This window comes from Jaculus jaculus, chromosome 1, assembly GCF_020740685.1.
Source record: "Jaculus jaculus isolate mJacJac1 chromosome 1, mJacJac1.mat.Y.cur, whole genome shotgun sequence".
Lineage (NCBI taxonomy): Eukaryota > Metazoa > Chordata > Mammalia > Rodentia > Dipodidae > Jaculus > Jaculus jaculus.
In genome coordinates this window covers 124,047,517-124,067,928 of record NC_059102.1, presented here as the reverse complement: position 1 = coordinate 124,067,928, position 20,412 = coordinate 124,047,517, and the positions used below count along the sequence as shown (strand labels likewise).

The 20,412-nt window shown below is 42.8% G+C and overlaps 1 protein-coding gene across 1 annotated transcript in view; it reads right to left on the bottom strand.

Annotated features, from left to right (window-relative positions):
* The window catches only part of Snx30 (sorting nexin family member 30), a 167,601-nt gene that overhangs the window by 41,594 nt on the left and 105,595 nt on the right, over positions 1 to 20,412 (bottom strand). Inside the window, exons 3-4 of the mRNA XM_004657014.3 lie at positions 19,255 to 19,365; positions 5,695 to 5,853 (exon numbers count right to left, since the gene is read on the bottom strand). Of these exons, the coding sequence (XP_004657071.1) occupies positions 5,695 to 5,853; positions 19,255 to 19,365 (270 nt within the window). The remainder of the gene's footprint in view (positions 1 to 5,694; positions 5,854 to 19,254; positions 19,366 to 20,412) is intronic.

Here is a 20,412-nt window from a genome sequence, read left to right as displayed (position 1 = left end):
AAGTCACACCCACATCCTCACCTTGACATCATGACCCCCACACTCACATCCTGGATGCTCATATCCGGATCCCTGTCAACACAGCCGGATGCCTTGAATCAAGTCCACTCTCCATTCTCAAACACAACTCTTTCTAATGTAAGTGTAAAAATCTCTAGCAAAAATACTCCATGTTGTCTTTAGTAGCAAAATTAAAGAGCTATCATTCATTCTATTACTTACTTATAACTGAAGCCACGTAAGGAGGGTGTTAAAGATACTAGAGCTGATGGAACACACCTGTAATGCTAGCTCTAGAAAGCCTGAGGCAGGAAGATTAGGAATTCCTGGCCAACCTGGGCTACCAAGTTGAAACCAAAACTCAAAAAACTAAACCAATGACAAAATTAAAAAAAAAAACAACAACAACAAAAAAACCTTGCTAGCTTACCAGAAAAACATACCTACTCCTATCACTGAATTGCAAGAGGGATCTACAGCCTCCTCAGGTTGTTTATGTCCCTTATCAGTGACTTCAAAAATGGTTTTGTAGATGATGCTGGTGTCTGCTGCTAATATCCATAACTTGAAAAAACAGGATGTTAATTCCCAGTTCTCTAGGAGGGAATCCAGAAGAAGCCTATGGCTTTTTGGTAGCCTAACCTGATAGAGGACAATGAGGGATTCATGGGTCACCTGGCTGCCCAACACCCCCTCCCCACTGGACACACAATCTCAGGCTTAGGTTGCCATAAGTATCTAAAATACATACCCCTTGTAATCTCACCCCTCCTTCACACCCAAGACCTTCATTCTTACTCCTGAGTCTTCCTTTCCCATCCTTGGCCCTTGACCTGTCTGTCCACTGTCTCCTCTCTTCAACTTCTAATTCTTCAGAGTGTAACATAAACCTATGCCACACATCTGAAAATAGTCACACCCTCTAGTCCCTTTCTATCTTGTCTCCCCCCTCAAAGTCAGGTAACCTGAGTGACTGTCCTAACCTAAAGCTTCTAAACCCCACTCCTAACCTCTTGCTCTCTAGACAAGACACATCCCAAAGGCACTAGGTCTCACCAGGACTATCACTGAGGCCATAGAGTTCCTTCTACAGATGACACTAAATTCAAATGACATATTCAACTTCCTGATCTCTTCTTAAAACCAAGCAGAGAGCAGGTGTTCCCAGTTCACCAAGTCAATGAACATTCTTGGCAGCATCCATTCTGCCAAAGAAGAAATACTGATTTGGGACACAGTTAATATGAGCTTTCCCACCTTCCTCAGCATTACAGGTTTTGCTTAAGGATACTCTCTAGTTTGTGATAAGGGCTGGTCATCACAAGACAAGGGAAGACACTCTGTAGCCACTACACAAGCACCTCATTTAAGAACACCTCCCACAAGGCAGCTACAGGAAAAGACGGGAGACCTGGAGAAACAGGGAGCTGCTGAGCAATGGATACAGGTTCAGATTTCCAAGATGGAAAAGTTCTGGAGATTACTTGCACAACAACGTGAATATACTCAACAGTGTTGATCTGTACACTCAAAAACTTAGGATAAGCCGGGCGTGGTGGCACACGCCTTTAATCCCAGCACTCAGGAGGCAGAGGTAGGAGGATTGCCGTGAGTTTGAGGCCACCCTGAGACTCCATAGTGAATTCCAGGTCAGCCTGGGCTGGGGTGAGACCCTACCTTGAAAAACCAAAAAAAAAAAAAAAAAAAAAAAAACTTAACACTTTTTAAAAATATTTTTTATTTGGGCTGGAAGATGTCTTAGTGGTTAAGGTACTTCCTTGCAAAGCCTAAGGACCCAGGTTCAATTTTCCAGGTCCCACGTAAGCCAGATGCACATAGTAGTACGTGCATCTGGAGTTCATTTGTTGTGGCTAGAGGCCTTAGCATGCCCATTCTCATTCTCGCTCTCTCTACCTCCAAAAATAAATAACAAATGTATTTTTAAAAAATTAAAATGCAGCTGGGCATGGTGGCACACACCTTTAATCCGGCATTTTGGAGGCAGGGGGTCGGAGGATCACCATGAGTTCAAGGCCACCCTAAGACTACATAGTGAATTCAAGGTCATTCTGGGCTACGTCAAAAAACCAAAAATATAAAAATAAATATTTTATTTATTTGCAAGCAGAGTGAGAGAGAGAGAGAAAATGGGCATACCCAGTGTTGCAGTCAAGTTCACATTGCTCGCAGAAATCACCCAACCAAGAGCATTTGTTGCGGGGAAAAAGAAAAGTTTATGTTGGCTTGCAGACTTGAGGGGAAGCTCCATGACGGCAAGGGAAAACTATGGTATGAGCAGAGGGTGGACATCACACCCTGGTCAATATAAAGTAGACAATAGCAACAGGAGAGTGTGCTGAACACTGGCAAAGGGACACTGGCTATAACCCATAAGGCCGCCTCCAATACACTGCCTCCAGGAGGCATTAATTCCCAAATCTCTATCAGCTGGGAACCTAGCATTCAGAACACCTATGTTTATGGGGGACACATGAGTCAAACCACCATACCAGGGCCTCCAATCACTGTAACAGAACACTAGATACACGGGACACTTTGTGCATGTAACTTTAAGTAGGTACTGGGGAACTGAACCAAGGTCATTAGGCTTTGCAGACAAATGTCTTAACTGCTGAGCCATCTCTCCAGCCCCCAAATAACACTTTTTAAAAGAAAGGCCAAGCTATTCAGTACATTTAGCTTAGCAAATGATACTAAACCAGGAATACAGTTTGGTTTTTTTTGGGGGGGGGGTTTATATTTTTATTTATTTATTTGAGATAGAGAAAGAGACAGAGAGAGAAAGAGAGAGCACAGCAGGGCCTCCAGCCACTGCAAACCAACTCCAGAATGCATGTGCCACCTTGTGCATCTGGCTTATGTGGATACTGGGGAACCGAGCCTCAAACCAGGATCCCTAGGCTTCACAGGCAAGCGCTTACGGCTAAGCCATCTCTCCAGCCCATTGTTTTATTTATTTACTTATTTTAATAGGTAGGGTTTCACTCTAGCCCAGGCTGACCTGAAATTCACTATGGAGTCTCAAGCTGGCCTCAAACTCAGTGATCCTCCCATCTCAGCCTCCCAAGTGCTGGGATTAAAGGTGTGCCCCACCACACCCATATTTTTGTTTGTGATGTAGCTCAGGCTGGCTTTGAACTCACTATATTGCCAAAGATGACAAAGAATTCTTTATCTTCCTGCCTCAACCTCCCAAGTGCTAGGATTACAGGTACAAACCACCATGCCCAGCTAAGATTTGTTCTATTTACAGAAACCTCTCCTGTATTGTTACATGAAGCTGGATTTTGACTGAGTCACCAAAAGACATATACATTTTAAAAATTCATTGTACATTACTTAGCCCACAAACTCAATCCCTCCCCAACACCATCCTCTCACAATAATTCCCACTTATTCATTATGCATAATTATGCATAATGCATAAAATGCATAAAATATGTATTCATTATGCATAATTCCAGGGGTCCAAGCCACACATCTTTCTTTCATTTAATAGAGAAGACAGCCTGAGGACCTTCTAGAAAAAGAAACTCAACTTCAGTTTGGCCATTAACTTGTACTTTGGGACAACAAGATGGACTTGACTTCAAAAGTTGCATTTGGCTATAAAACAGTCTTGGAAAATAAGTAGCTAGCAGGGGAATGGGGGAGGGCTCTCCCCAACACATGGAAACATCCCGCTCTAGTCTTACATGGAGGGATCCTATTTGCTGAACGTCTGGAAAGGAGGTGGCTGTCAGAGTGTACCTGCTTAGCTAGTATTGTTAACCAACTGTTGCAGGCTCTGCAAATAAAAGAACTAGACCTGAGAATCAGCTCACTAGAAATATTTGTTTGTAAAAGTGTTTGAGTGCTGGGGTGGTGGTGCACGCCTTTAATCCCAGCACTTGGGGGAGGCAGAGGTAAGAGGATCACTGTGAGTTCGAGGCCACCTTGAAACTACATAGTGAATTCCAGGTGAGCCTGGACTAGAGTGAAAGCCTATTTTGGGGAAAAAAAAAAAAAAAAAAAAAAAGTGTTTGACCTGTTGAGATGTCATTAACAAGGCTAAAGGTCAATTCAACAATAGGACTGTGCCAGGTTATTTCCACTGAGTAGAAGATGAAACCCCTTGTTAAGGCTTAATTATTAGCTGCTGTTATTTGTACATGGGTCTCTATTTTTGCACTTTGTGTGCTCATGTGTGTGCATGTGGGTACACATGTGTATCCTTGTGCAGCTATGGAGGCCAAAGGACAACCTCAGGTGTTATACTCAGGAATGCTGTCCCTCTCTGAGACAGAGTTTCTCATTAGCCTGGAACTTGCCAATTAGGATGGGCTGACTGCTCATTCAAACTCAGGGATCCACTCGTCTCTGCCTCCCGGTTATTACAGACTCACCACCACGTCTGCCTTTTTCACCTGGTTTCTGTGGCTCCATCTCAGGTCCTCAGTTTTGCACAGCAAGGACTTTACTCGTTGAGCTATCTATCTGACACCATTTTTGCAATTATGACAAATTCCCTTGTCACTGGAATACATTATGTATGGCCTGATTATATAAATATAACACTTGAAACAACACAGATGGGGCTGGGAGGAAGCTTCCATGAGTGTCTTAGCATGTGGCCTCATGTCTACAACATAGACAAAATGTGAACCGTGGGGTTTTGGTCTAGTTCTGCCAGCAGGCAAGTGCAAAACAAGCCAGGGAACACAATCCTGAGCTGGAACACACAGCCTCTGGCAAATGCTTGGTACACACACCTGATAGGAACAGGGTTGTGGGTAAGCAATGACCAGGTCATGTGACAGATGAAAAGCGTGGCTTCAGGAGCCCCTTTTAAGTCCCAGTGATGTCACCAAACAAGTACAATCTACCTAAACTTTAGTTTCCTTGTCTGTAAAATGAGGCTATAAGTAATTTATTACAGGGCTCTTAAGACCAACACCCTTACCAAACACTCAGTAAGTATTCTTCCCCTTTCATGTCCATGGTTGGTGAGATGGACTTAACTCTTTAATATTGTCAGGCAGTCTTTAAGGAAACATTATCTCCACTTTTGGTAAATGAAAATACTCTAACTTCCAGAAAAGATCATGACATCAAAATAAAAGAGAATGACTGAGAGGGGAGGGGATTTGATGGAGAGTGAAGTTTCAAAGGGGAAAGTGGGGGAAGGGAGGGAATTACCATGGGATATTGTTTACAATAATGGAAGTCATCAATAAAAAAAATGTTTTAGAAGAAAATAATCTAACTTCCACTGCTATTACAAAGGCAAAGGAATTCCTCCTGAATTCTAACACAGAAATCATACGAATGCAATGGGCAACTATATATATTTAGGATTTGAAAAACGTATTTTTATTTATTTGAGAGAGTGTGTATGTGAGTGAGTATGGGTGCTTCAGGGCCTCCTGCCACTGCAAAAAAAATCCCAGACACATAACACTTTGGACAACTGACCTTGCATGGGTGCTGGGGAATTGAGTCCAGGCCATCAGGTTTTGCAAGCTAACCATTTAACTACTGAGCCATCTCTCTAGCTCTTACATGCAGAGTTTGTATGATGCCTACTACAGAGAATCATGCAGATAGATGGCTTGTGAGAGACCAGAACAGGTTTAAGAGAGAGTCCTTAAGAATGAACATTTGGGAAAGAGATATTCAGAATCCTGCCCTTACCTTAGCAGTAAGGAAAACATTAAAGTGTTCATTGAAAGACAACACAGGATGATCTGTAATTCTTTTCAGGAATTTATCCAAAGCTTTTCTTCTGGTCTCCACAAACTCTTCTGAAAAGCGGTCTACAACACCTTTCACCACAAACTTCTCAGGAAGCGGCTATAAGAACAAGAGAAAAATATCACAGTAACCAATGAGACAGTGCAAGGAAAACCCACAGACTAGCAAATAAATGATCACCCCTGCCCATCTGTCCAAAAACAGTTGAGCTGGAGAGATGGCTTGGCAGTTAAGCACTTGCCTGTAAGCCTAAGGACCCTGGTTCGAGGCTTGATTCCCCAGGACCCACGTAAGCCAGATGCTCAAGGTGGCCCAGGCATCTGGAGTTGTTTGCGGTAGGTGGAGGCCCTGGTGCACCCATTCACACTCTCTCTCTCTCTCTCTCTCTCTCTCCCCCCCTTCTCTCTACCTCTTTCTCTCTCTGTCTGTCTGTCACTCTCAAATAAATGAATAAAAGTAAACAAAAATTAAAAAAAAAATTTTAAAGACATATGGCAAACATACTTTGTGGTAAAAGATTTAATACCTTTCTCTTAAGGTCAGTATTAAGCCCAAGATATCCACTCTAAGCACTCTCTTCAACTTTACACTAGAGGGTCTACCTAATGCACTTAGACAAGAAAAGGAAATTAAACAATCCAGGTTGGGAACTAGAGAGATGGTTCACTTGGTAAAATATTTGCCACTCAAAAATGAGGACCTGAGTTTGGGTCTCCAGTCGCCAAATTAAAAAGTCAAGCATGGGCTGGAGAGATGGCTTAATGGTTAAGACGCTTGCCTGCGAAGCCAAAGGACCCAGGCTCAATTCCCCAGAACCCACGTAAGCCAGATGCACAAGGTGGCACAGGCATCTGGAGTTTGTTTGCAGTGGCTGGAGGCCCTGGTGTACCCATTCTTTCTCTCTCTGTCTGTCACTCCCAAATAAATAAATAAAAATAAACACAAACAGTAGAGTTCAAGGCCAGTTTACAGGTTCCAGGGGAAGCTCTATCATGGTGGAAGAAGCTGGCTCACTTCATCACACACCCATAGTAGACAGAGAAAGAGCAAGTGTGAGGTGGCTCTGAACACACCTCAGGGCTAGACTCCTTGTTCCCAAGGTCCGCCCACAGAAACTCACCTACTCTAGCAAGAATCCTTTCAAATGTGCCACCAGCTGAGGACTAAGTAGGAAGCTTAATCAAAAATACCTGAGGTAGGCTGGAGAGATGGATTAGCTGTTAAGCACTTGCCTGTGAAGCCTAAGGACCCTGGTTCATGGCTCAATTCCCCAGGACCCATGTTAGCCAAGTACACAAGGGGGCGCACACATCTGGAATTCATTTGCAGTGGCTGGAGGCCCTAGCACACCCATTCTCTCTCTCTCTCTCTCTGTCTGTCACTATCAAATAAGTAAATAAAAATAATAAACAAAAAAAAAAACACCTGAGGCTACGGGGGGCATTTACATTCAAACCACTCCATTGGGCAAAGTGCTTGGAATAAGTGAATGGTTAGTGCTCAGCCCTGAATGGAACATCCATTCCACCTCTTAACACTCAGGAAACATCACAGAAGGAGAGGTGGGAAAGTGTCATAGAAGGTGGCATTATATAGCCATTGCACTCATGAACTCACAGCAGCTGCGGTTACCTACACCATACCCATATGATTGGGCTTCACATTTTGTCATGGGTCGGGAGTGACTCATGAGGACTTATCCTTCCTTGAGGATATGTAAGTAGTTAATGATTACTGAGGGGGGAAGGGTGCTCTTGTAGACAACCCCTAGCCCATGTTCATGTAAGCAACCCTAATTAAATCCATCAAGTCACCGAAAATAAAACAAGACTTGAAAGTAGAAAGGGTACTAGCTGGGAAGTAGAAGGGGATCAATGGACAAGGAGGGATAATAAGGGTGTATAATCAAAATACATTATATACATGCATAAAATGTCATAATGAGCCAGGCATGGTGGTGCACGCCTTTAATCCCATCACTCGAGAGGCAGAGGTAGGAGGATCACCATGAATTCAAGGCCACCCTAAGACTACAGAGTGAATTCCAGGTCAGTCTGAGTTAGCATGAGACCAACCACAAACAACAATAACAAAAAGTCATAATGAAGAAGCTGGATGTGGTGGTACATGCTTTTAATACCAGCACTTGGGAGGCAGAGGTAGGAGAATTGCAATGAGTTCAAGGCCACCCTGAGACTACATAGTGAATTCCAGATCAGCATGGGCTACAGCAAACTCCTACCTTGAACCCCCCACACACAAAAAAAGCCATAATGAAACCATTATGCACACCTAATATATGCTAATGACTAAAAATAAGCAAGCACAGATGTGGTTGTAGCTCCCTAAGCTGCTTCTGGCCAGGTATTTTGATCCAACAACAAGAAGGTAATGCTACAATGGGAAAGCAAACTGTGTGTTAGCTATTTCCCCCAAGACAGACAAATGGCCAAGAAGCACATGAAAAGATTCAGGGAATAAATCAAAACTATAATGAAGTTGGATGTGGTGGCGCACACCTATTATCTCAACATTCAGGAAGCTAAGGCAGGAAGATCATGAGTTTGAGGCCAGCATGGACTACATAGCAAGCTTGAGCTACCTAAAAAGGCCCTTTCAATAATAATGACAACAACAACGATAATGATCATGAAGATGAGACATCATCATTTCATAACCATAAGGGAGGGAAAGAGGAAAGAAGAAAAACACTCAGTCGTAGATCACTCGCCTAGCATGAATGAGGCCCTGAGTTCAATTCCCAGTGACATATTAATTTCATTAATAAATGAAATAACATACGTTGGTAATGATGTGCAGAAGCTGGAACCCTCATACAGTCCTGGTGAGAGTATGTCATGGTGCAGACACCGCAGAAAACAGCTGAGTGAATCCTCAGTAAGCCCAACACAGAATTACCTCAACATCAACTATTCCATCTATAAACATATACCCAAAAGAAGTGTGTTCAAACAAAACACAACTGTCATACCAGTCCTGTACTCACCATAGCCAAAAAGAGAAAGCAGTTCCAATGCCCACCAGTAGGTGAGTGGATCAAGAAGACATGGCACATCCATATGATGGAATATTTTTCAGCCATAAAGGGAATGAAGTACTGAAACACTTTGTAGAGGAATGCTGAAAACATTATGGTAAGAGCTGGGGCTGTGACTTGGTGGTAAAGTGCTTGCCTAGCACATGCAAGGCCATCGGTTACATCCACAGCACTGCCAAATGCACACATGAATATGTGCACTCATGCACATGAGCAAAGGGAAAGAAGCCAGAAAAAGTGGCCCATACTGTATAGGGTTCCATGAATGTGCAAACCCACATAGGCAGAAAAGAAATGAATGGCTGCCAAGGGCTGGAAGAAGGGAGTAAACAGGAAGTGACTTCTTTTTTTTTAAATTTTTAAAATTTTTTTTTTTTAGGAAGTGACTTCTTCAGGGGGAGAATTACTTCTTAAATTTTTCAGAAGTAGGGATAGTTACACACTGTGAATCTAAGTAGTCCCACTAACTGTAGACTTTAAAAAATTATCAAAATGGTATATTTACTGGTTTCTTTTTTACCAAAACAAACCATAAAGTCATAAAGAATAACCCATTAATCTTCCTCAGCCTGACAAACAGAATGTCACCATGGACAAAGCTCCTGCTGGCTCACCCCTGATCAGGCAGGCAAGACTTCACTTCTCCCTTCCTCCTTCCCTCCCCCACCTCAGGGTGATGGAGAGTGACTGTTCACTAAATATAGGATTGGCGGGGGAGGGGGGGTAAACAAAATGTTCGGGCAAGGGATAGGGGACTGGGAAAATGGGTCAGTGGTTAAAGGCATTTGCTTATAAAGCCTGCTGGTCCCGGGTTCAATTCCCAAGTGACCCACATGAATCAGCTGCAGAAAATGGGCCATGGATGGTCTAACCTACTTAGCAGCTAACAACCTGACGTGATGCTCATACAAGTGCAATAGTGGCGCACAGCCATGGTGGGAAACCAACTGCTCTCAATTTGGCTAACTGATCTGTACAGTGGCACGGAACTCGTAGCTGGAGCTGGGAAACAAGTCAGAACCATATCCAAAAATGAACCCGCTCTCCACTGAACTCTCTATAAAAAACATTGGTTATCACATTTACAAGGTGCTAACTTTACTCTCCATTGGAGAATCTGCTTCTTTTTTTCAGATAGACGCAGATCTTAAGGACAGAACCAACCCATTATCCCTCAAAAGGGCCCCAGCTGAAACTAAGAATAACTGAGGAAACATGCAAGAATGCTGTTTTCTTGGTAAACCAGGAACCAGCACAATAGTGAAGGAGATAGACACAGAGAACAATCAACCCCTACCAAACCAGATATCCAGAGACACAGAGGCTCTCAAGATCTCAACATGCACGCAGACCTAATATGAATGCAACATGGCTCAGGGAAAATTGTGGAAGAAGGAGCAGAAAGAATGTCAGAGCTACATGTTGGGTCATGACACGCAGAGACATTTCCTCCTATCCCAAACTAAAGGCTAACCCCACAATGCACAACCCATACCCCAACAAGGACAGTCCCTGTGGAGGGAAGAGGACAGAGAGGAGGCTAACAATGGTACCAACTTGACTGTACTCACTAACTACAAACATTAAAAAAATTTAAAATTTAAAGAAATAAAGTAAAAAATCCAAAGTGGGGGGGAGTGGGTAATGGGCCATGGAACATAGAGCTGGAAAGACAAGAAAACAGACTGGCCCCTAGAGGTGTCAGAGGGAAGGCAGCCCTATACATTGATATGTAAATCCAATGAAGCTACCCTGTTTGTCCTTTAATCTCCAGAGCTTTAAGAAAACTTAGTTTTGAAACTACTTTAAAAGACTTCACCTGCAATGGGGATTCCCTATACCAAGTCTTTCTACTTAAGCATACTGTTAATTCACTAGTAAAAGAATATTAAAACTAGTTAATACAGATAAATGTTGGAATCTGCTAATGATTGTTGTTGTTGTTTATCTGCAAATCTTTATAATAACCCATTAAAACTTCAAGGTTTAACCTTGCTTGAACTATAAATTTTTCCCATTAATTCCAGTAACATTTACTACTGTCCATCTAGAGGAAACTAGGTAGATGGACAAATTCAAGCATCTTTCCTGCAAACCCTCCTTCACAACAAATGAAGTGAATGTTAGTTTCTGAGTGGAATTAAACACTAAGGTATTTACACATGTATTTACATCATCTTCCACATCATGCCCATTGGTGATGGTTAACTTTTATGTCAACTTGATTGGTTTAAAAATCCACAAACAAAGCCAGGCGTGGTGGTGCACGCCTTTAATCCCAGCACACAGGAGGCAGAGGTAGGAGGATTGCTGTTAGTTCGAGGCCACCCTGAAACTCCATAGTGAATTCCAGGTCAGCCTGGGACCCTATCTCGAAAAACCAAAAAAAAAAAAAAAAAAAAAGTTAAAAATCCACAAACTGGCTGGAGGAATGGCTTTGCAGTTAAGGCATTTGCCTGCAAGACCAAAGGACCCAGTTTAGACTCCCCAGGACCAACATTAGCCAGATGCACAAAGGGGCGCACATGTCTGGAGTTTGTTTGCAGTGGCTGGAGGCCCTGGAGCACCCATTCTCAATCTCTTTCTCCCTCTTTCTCTGTCAAATAAATAAATAAATAAAAATAAAATATATTTTTTTTAATTCCACAGACATTACTCATAAGTGAGTCTCTCAGGTTGCTTCCAAGGAAGACTAACTAAAGGAGGAATCCTTCCCCCAGGGTGAGCCCTTCCCCCAGAGTGGGCAGGCCCTTCTCAGAGGGGAGGGCTTTATCTAAGGAAGCTGGAGGAAAGAAAGGATCCCCTCCTCCCACGGGGCTGCCAGTGCTGCTTGCAGCTTTCCAGGGTGGACTGAAGAGCAGCAGCTCTCCAGGTCGCCTCTGAGCCTTCAGTGCTGGATTGAGACTGCTGAGGCATCCAGCCTTGTAGATGGAGCAGCTACCAAGCTCCTTAACTCTCAGGCCTGCAAACTGCTATGGTTGGACTGCCGTAAACTAATCCAATAGATTACCTTTTAATATGATTCATTCTATCGGTTCTGTTCCTCTAGAGAACCCTGACTAATACACCATCTAATCATGAAATCTCTCTGCTGTATAGTTGACCCTGAGCAAGAAGAAAAGCAAAGAATGATGCTTTCCAGGGCATAGGGGAGGGCTAGGTGGAGAGTTTTTTAACTGGTGTAGAATTACTGTTCCACAAGACAAACAAGTTCTAAGTACCTACTATAAAACAATGGGGTTTGCAGTAAACAATGTGGTGCGTGCTTAAATTTTGCAATGAAGATAACAGTTCAAGTGTTCAGAAACACATGGAAACTTTCTAATGTGATGGATATATCTGTTGACTTGATGGTGGTGACACACAATCATGAAACTAGACACAATAAAAATACACTGAGTTTATACATTAATTATGCAACTTACAAAGAAACAATAAGGGGGCTGGAGAGATGGCTTAGTGGTTAAGGTGCTTGCAGAAAAGCCAAAGGACCCGTTTTGACTGCTCAGTACCCATGTAAAGCCAGGTACGCAGGAGGTACTTCTGTTGGAGTCTGTTTACAGTGGCTGGAGGCCTTAGCATGCTCATATTCATTTCCGCCCCTTCCCCCTATATCGCAAATATATATTTTTTGGTTTTGGTTTTGGTTTTGGTTTTTTTAGTTTCTTGAGGTAGGGTCTCACTTTAGCCCAGGCTGACCTGGAATTCACTATGTAGCCTCAAGGTGGCTTCGAACTCTCGGCAATCCTCCTACTTCTGCCTCCCAAGTGCTGGGATTAAAGGTGTGCACCACGATACCCAGCAATTTTTTTTAAAAGAAACAGTGAAGGAAAGATAGTCACAATTAAGGACTCTAAGCATTACATAATAAAAAAAAAAAAAGGGGGCTGGAGAGATGGCGTAGCGGTTAAGCGCTTGCCTGTGAAGCCTAAGGACCCCGGTTCGAGGCTCGGTTCCCCAGGTCCCACGTTAGCCAGATGCACAAGGGGGCGCACGTGTCTGGAGTTCGTTTGCAGAGGCTGGAGGCCCTGGCACGCCCATTCTCTCTCTCTCCCTCTACCTGTCTTTCTCTCTGTGTCTGTCGCTCTCAAATAAATAAATAAAAATTAAAAAAAAAATCACACAGTGAAATGTCTTTACAAGTAACAAATATACACACCACATACTTCCAACTCCAAGCACATATGGTTATTTCTTTCTGCCTTTAAAATTCCAGAGGAAAAAGACACATAAAAAGAAAAATCTGTCACAAGACATAAAAGGGTATGGTTATGTTTTTAATCTAAAATGTCTCCCACAGATTCATGTGGTAAAGGCTTGGTCCCAGCTGGTAGTGCTATTCTAGGAGGTGATGGATACTTTAGTAGGAAGGACCTAACTGAGGAAGCAGGAGCGGGCCTAGGCAGGTTAGACCTGGCCCCTGACCTCTGACCCCCAACCCCTTCCTATCTCTGCTGTTTGTTTATTTATTTATTTATTTATTTATTTGAGAGCGACAGACACAGAGAGAAAGACAGATAGAGGGAGAGAGAGAGAATGGGCGCGCCAGGGCTTCCAGCCTCTGCAAACGAACTCCAGACGCGTGCGCCCCCTTGTGCATCTGGCTAACGTGGGACCTGGGGAACCGAGCCTCGAACCGGGGTCCTTAGGCTTCACAGGCAAGCGCTTAACCGCTAAGCCATCTCTCCAGCCCATCTGCTCTGTTTCTTGGCTGCCATGAGATGGGCAGCCTCAGCTCCATGCTTCTGTGGCTGTGGTATTCTGCCATGCCTAAGGCTGAAAACAATGGAGCCACACATCAGTGCCTGAGACTGTGAGCCAAATACACCCTTCCTCCTCTTAAGTTGTTTCTGTCAGATATTTGCCACTATGACCAAAAAAAAAGTGATTAAAATACAGGTACTGTTAGTGGTAGAGTATATGTGTGAAGTCCGGGTACAATTCTTAGCATCACCATCAAAAAAAAAAAAAAAAAAGAAAAAAAAAAAAAAAGAAGAGAGTACTTTACAACAAGCTAGAACTTATAAAGACAAAACAGGCATGGTGGCGCACACCTTTAATCCCAGCACTTGGGAGGCAGAGGTAGGAGGATCGCCGGGAGTTTGAGGCCACCCTGAGACTACACAGTTAATTCCACTGGACCAGAGTGAGACCCTACCTCGAAAACCTAAAAACAAACAAACAAACAAAAGACAAAACAGAAAAGACTGAGTTAAAATAAAGTCAATCAATATAAACCATCTGGTGATTCTCATCAAGCAAAGTAAAGGGGTGGTTCTAGGAAATTGGGATTTTCATCAGAGCCCCAAAGTCTGCCAAGTTCAGAACAATAGGGATTGGAAACAAAGTGAGCTCATGAAGAAAAGCAAAGCAAAGAACTTGGGTACCTCTCCAGAGCCATAGTGTGTCTGGCTATTCTCTACAACTTCGTGTGACTTCAATGCAGCCCAGTAAAATGGAGATCCCCCCAAGTACTGGGGATGGAAGACCAGGGCTCATGTACGTTAGGCAAGTGCTATACACTGAGCTATAGCCCCAGTCCTTTTAATTCCACACTCCTATGGAAGCTATAGAATCAGAAAGCACAGTAATTCTCAATTTTAATGATAGCTGACTTAGGATGATGGGAGAAAGGGAGACAAGGGGCAAAGGAGAAAAAGAGGGACCCACCCACCCTTAGGAACACACTACCATTCTCCCAAAATTTCCAACTAATGCAAATAGATTCTAAACTGTCTGTCCTGGAAAATACTACATAATAATTAAAGGGCAACTCAATTTTTGAGTGGGAAAAGAATCTAGAGATCTCTCTCCAAGAAGACATATGAATGTCCGACATGTACATCAAAGGATAATCACCATAAGCCACCAGGCAAATGCAAATGAAAACCACTTCACACGCACTAGCTGGCTATAATTAAAATGATACTAATCGTTGGTGGGATGTGGAGAAACCAGAATTCACATATGCCACATGTGGGAATGTCAGATGGAAACTAGCCTGGCAGGACCTCAATGATTAACTACAGAGTCACATATAATTCAGCAATTACACTCCTAGTGCTGCATCAAAATAATGAAGACACCTGGCCATGGATAAAAGTTACGAACACAATGTTCATAGCAGTACTACTTATCACAGACAAAAAGCAAAGCAAGTGAAATATCATCCAACACCCAACAGTGAACAGCTCAAATATGGTATGAGCATGTAATGGAGGGGCTGGAGAGATGGCTTGGCTAAGGTTAAGGAGCCCGAGGACCCAGGTTCAATTCCCCAGGATCCACATAAAGCCAGATGCACAAGGTGGTGCATATGTCTGGAGTTCACTTGCAGTGGCGTAAGGCCCTGGCACATTCTCTCTCTTTAATCTGCCTCTTTCTCTCCCTCTCTCAAATAAATAAATAAAATATTTTTTAAAAGAAGAACATGCGAGAACATAATGGAGTAATATGACAATAGAAAGGAATGGAGAACAAACCATGTCAATGTTATGCCAAGTGAGAGGAAGAGGGCAAAAATCTATACAGACAGAAGGTCCGTGGGTGGTTGCCAGGGGCTGGGGGAGAAAGTTGAAAGTGATAGGTAAGAAGTTTGAAGTTTCTTTTGAAGGTGATGAGCATGTTCTAAAAATTATTTGCTGACAGCTGCATAAATCTGAAAACACTAAGAAGCCCTTGATTTGTAAATTTCATATGAATGAATTATATAATGCAATTTAACAAAAGCTGTTTTTAAAATGAAGGAATGAAAATCCAAACCATTATGTTATACATTTTACTGAGTCTCTATTTGACAGTGAGCGCTCTAGGGCAGGAGTCCCTGTCTGTCTTAAGCCCCACCACTGAGTTTCCTTTCAAGGTTACCTGGGCATTCTCAGAGCTTCTCCCCCTCCCAACTGACTCCACAAAAGCCCTGCCACCATCAGCCTCACTCTCTGCCTTGCAGGTCCCCCCAGAGGCGCATATGTTTTTTTTAGTATCTTTTTGCCTATCCACCTCACTTTCTCAGTCTGCTCACATATTCTGTCTCTATCTGTCCTCCTTCCTCCTAAGTACTCTCTCATGCCTTTCCTTTTTTTCTCTCTCTCTCTCCTTTTCCCTTTTACTACTCACTTCCTTCTCTACTTTTCTCTTGGCCTGTAGCTACTTACTTTCCTTCCCTGAGTCCATCCTGGCAGTTCCTTCCAGCTTCCCCCCACCACCATAAACTCTGAGCCAACGATAAAGTACTCTTGATTCAACTCACACTAGTCTCAGAGCATCTACCTTGGACCCAAATGGCTGACAACATACCTTTACCAGGCCTACTGAAAACATGAACACAAAATTGATGCTTAAGTGATTTTTCAATAGTGAAGAAAAGTTAGTTTCTGATTTGACTCATTTTCAGGACATGCTCTCCTAAATTCATCATTTCTATCCAGAAATTGAGACCATACCTTAAAAAAGGTACAGGGTCGTGGGGGCGGGGGCTCTGGATGTGCTTGGAGACCCATTTTCTGGCAGTTCTGGCTTAGGGAGAGATCTACGATGGAGTGCCACTACATCTGACCAGCAGGTGTCTCTCTCGAGCCTTTGATCCTCAAGCACCAAATGGCAAACACACTAGGGGCCAGGAGGAAGAGCACAGATGAGCGCCCTCTTTTCTGAGAACCAAAGGGAGAGGAAAGATAGTACAATGGAGAAACTCCACAAACACAACCTCAAGTCAGAGGATGGGGTTAACAGTTTACCTCTGTGGTTTTTTTCTTCTCCAAAACACATTACTGCAGTGTACCCATGAAGAAAATATCAGGCAAATGTCAGCTGACAGTCAACAAAATACCTCACCAGCACACCTCAAAACTGTCAAGGTCATACAAACCAAGAAAACCTGAGAAACTGTCACAGCCAAAACTAGCCTAAGGCAATGTGACTACAAAATGTAATGTCAGCATCCTGGAAAGGAAAAACAGCATTAGGCAGAATAGAGCTCTGAATTAAGTACTTTAGTTAATAATGTTTACTTAACAAATGTGTCACCTGTATGTACAATGTTAACAATGAGCTAAACTGGATGTGGAATATGTAAGAACTCTACTATTTCACACTGATCCTGTAATTCTGAAGTTCTTCTCAAAGTTTATGTTAAAAAGTTACCAGCTTCCAACTTGGCCAAATGAAGATTCAATCTTAAGGAATAGTTTCAACTACTTAAAAAAATGGTAACTTCCCCTTTACAATAGGAGGAAAAAATGATGACATCAAAATAAAAGCAAGACTAGCGGGCGTGGTGGCACATGCCTTTAATCTCAGCACTCGGGAGGCAGAGGTAGGAGGATCACTGTGAGTTCAAGGCCACCCTGAGACTACATAGTGAATTCCAGGTCAGCCTGAGCTAGAATGAGATCCTACCCGGGAAAGAGAAAAAAAAAAAAAGACTAATTAGAAGTGGGAGAGGATTCAATGTAAGGTGGATTTGAGAGGGGGAAAATGCGGATGGCGGAGGAAATTATCATAGCTATCAATAAAAAAAAATTTTTTTTAAATGGTTGCTTCCTTTTTTAGGTGTGTTCTTAAGGCCTCAGGCCTGGAGAGCACAGAGGACACATGATGGCGATGGACATGTTCCGGGAAAGAATGGAGTCCGGGGAGCCCTGTCATGTCCACCCGAGTCTCAGCAACATGCTGTTTTCACCTTGAAGATCAAGACATTCCTGGTGTGTTCCCAACATACATACACAGCCTCAACCAGTCATGGGCACAAAGGAGGTTTGAAGATGCAGTGGCAACATAAAAATTGGGAAACCTATGAAAAATCCTAATCACAAATGGTGTTTGCTAACAATAAACCAGCCTCTGAAAATTTTATGCTTCAAGCTTCCCTAAAGCCCCAGAGAAACAAAGGGAAACTAAATAGTAGTCACTTCAATTTTAAAAAGCCATCAGGAGCTAGAAAGATGGCTTAGTGGATAAGGTGCTTGCCTGCGAAGCCTAAGGACCCACGTTTGATTCCCCAGTTCCCATGTAAGCCAGATACACAAGGCATGTGTCTGGAGTTCATCTGCAGTGGCTGGAGGCCCTGCCATGCCTATTCTTTATATGCCTCTTTCTCTTTCCAATCAACCAATACATTGTATACTTTAAAAAGCCATCAGAAACATAGTTAATATATATGCTGATTTCTCTGGCTTTGGCACTGTAGTTGTTTGGGTTCTTTAAGAGCAAAATGCCAGCATAAGTGGTACATAAAGGCCAAGTTGCTTCAAACAGGGTTAGGTGATGTGGGAGGGGGACTTCAAGTGCATGTGGAGACCAGAAATTAACACTAGGTGTCTTCCCCAGTCGTTCTCCATCTTATTTATCTAAGATGGTATCTCTCACTGAACTTGCCCTTTACAACTGAGTCATCTCCCTAACACCTCGTCGTGTGTATCTTAAATATGAAGCCATGGTAAAGTGAATGAATGGTGTGCTAGATTCCTGCTTCCAGCAAGCCAAAATCCAAAGCATCATCCTCACTCTGCGACAGCCATCCAAACCTCAAACACAGTGTCTGCCAAGGGGACAGAGATAGCATCAGTAGGACTCTAGGTTTAAAGAGACAGTGCAAGTGAGAAAAGACTCCATTCCTCAAGGAATTGTTATAATCAAAGCGCAAGTCTGAGCCAGGCAAGATAGCTCACATCACACTGAAGCAGGATTGCTATGTGCCCTGGGCTACACAGTCAGTCTGAGGCCAGCCTGGTCAACAGAATGAGATCCTGTCAAAAGAAAGGCTAGTGGGGGACAAGCCTACATTCCTAGCTAACTAGGAAGCTGAGGCAGGTGGACTGCAAGGTTAAGACCTGCTTGGGCTACAGAGTTAAGTTCAAAGACAGACTAGGTAACTTAGAGAAATTCATCCTGAAATAAGAGTGAAGAGAAGACTGGAAATGTACTTAGCTCAGTGGTACAGCACTTGCCTGGAACATGCAAGGCTCTGAGTTCAACCTTTAGGGAGGGAAAAAGAGTGAAAAATCTATCCTAGCTTACCTGAGAAACTGGCATAGCAAATCAGAAACCAAAAGGGTGAGATTTATTTATCCAGTATGTTTGTTTTAAAATATTTTATTTATTTATTATTTATCTGCAAACAGAGACAGAGACAGAGGGGGGGATGGGCACACGAGAACCTCTTGCCACTGTAAACGACTCCAGATGTATGTACCACTTTGTGCATCTGACTTTACACATGTACTAGAGAGCTGAACCCAGGATGTCAGGCTTTGCAAGCAACCTTTAACCACTGAGCCATCTTCCCAGCCCTCCAGTATGTTTTACACACATGTGATAGGTGGAACTGGACAAACAGTGTGGCAAAGTGTACCCACAATTCAAGGGGCAAAGAGCTGAGTAAACACCCATGAGAAAACAAAGCAGGAGAGACGAGAAACAAGCTGCAGTGTCTTACTACCTACGGGAATGAGATGAGTGGGCTGGGATTCTTCCAGTTTGTTCCTCAACCAATCAAAATCCTGGTATCTTCGACGAACAGAATACTCTGGCAAGTCAAACTCCACCCGAGTGCTCTGCAAATAAGGAGAGTGGAAAAAATAAACATAAGGAAATAGTAGAATACCTTGGCTAAAAGGAAGGAAAAAGCACTCTTAGCATTACCAAACTAGGCAAGAACACACTTTCCTCCACCGTACCCAGCCAGATGGCAGAGCTTTCCCACCAACGCGGACAGTCAGTCCAGGCCACAAGGCACAGCAGAAAATTCAAGGAGCTAAAGTTCGGTTTGGCTTAAGGGTGATTTTTTTTGTTGTTGTTTGTTTGTTTGATCTTGTTTTGTTTTTCCTCTACCCTCAGAAAAGAATATTTGATTCAGCCGGGCGTGGTGGCGCACGCCTTTAATCCCAGCACTTGGGAGGCAGAGGTAGGAGGATCGCCATGAGTTCAAGGCCACCCTGAGATGACAGAGTGAATTCCAGGTCAGCCTGGACCAGAGTGAGACCTTACCTCAAAAAACCAAAAAAAAAAAAACCAAAAAAAAAAAAAAAGAATATTTGATTCACTTCCTCTATCTTAACTCTGAGATTATTTTTTTGGAGAACAATAAAATTTAGAATTCTGCTATTGACTCCAAACCTGTGAAAAGAAATGAAGTCTCTACCTACTGCTAAATCTGCCCAGGAGCTTTGCTGATGGTAAGGGGGAGCAAAGAAAAAGTAGAGACTGCAACACTGCTCACCCTGGAGGCAGCTCTGATGGAAACAAAAGATGCTGCTTAATCTGCCATATTTTGCCATGAACATGGATGGCCTTGAAGGTGATCTGAAGTTTAGATGCATAAGGAAATATCTAGAAGAAAATAACAAAATGCCATTGCTTCAAATATTAATCATCTCACCCTTTTCTCAGTGATTTTTTTTAAGTTTTTGAGTTTTCTGAAACGTAATTATAGCACTTTAATAATAAAATGAATGTTAAAGAAAATTAGGTTAATTTGCACCGAAATAAGATTTTGTTGCTTAATTGGAATCATGTCTCAGATAAGCCATCCTTCCTAGGAGGGCACCAACAGTTACTGAGCTCGTTGAGTACAAGACAAATATGTAAAGTACAAGATAAAA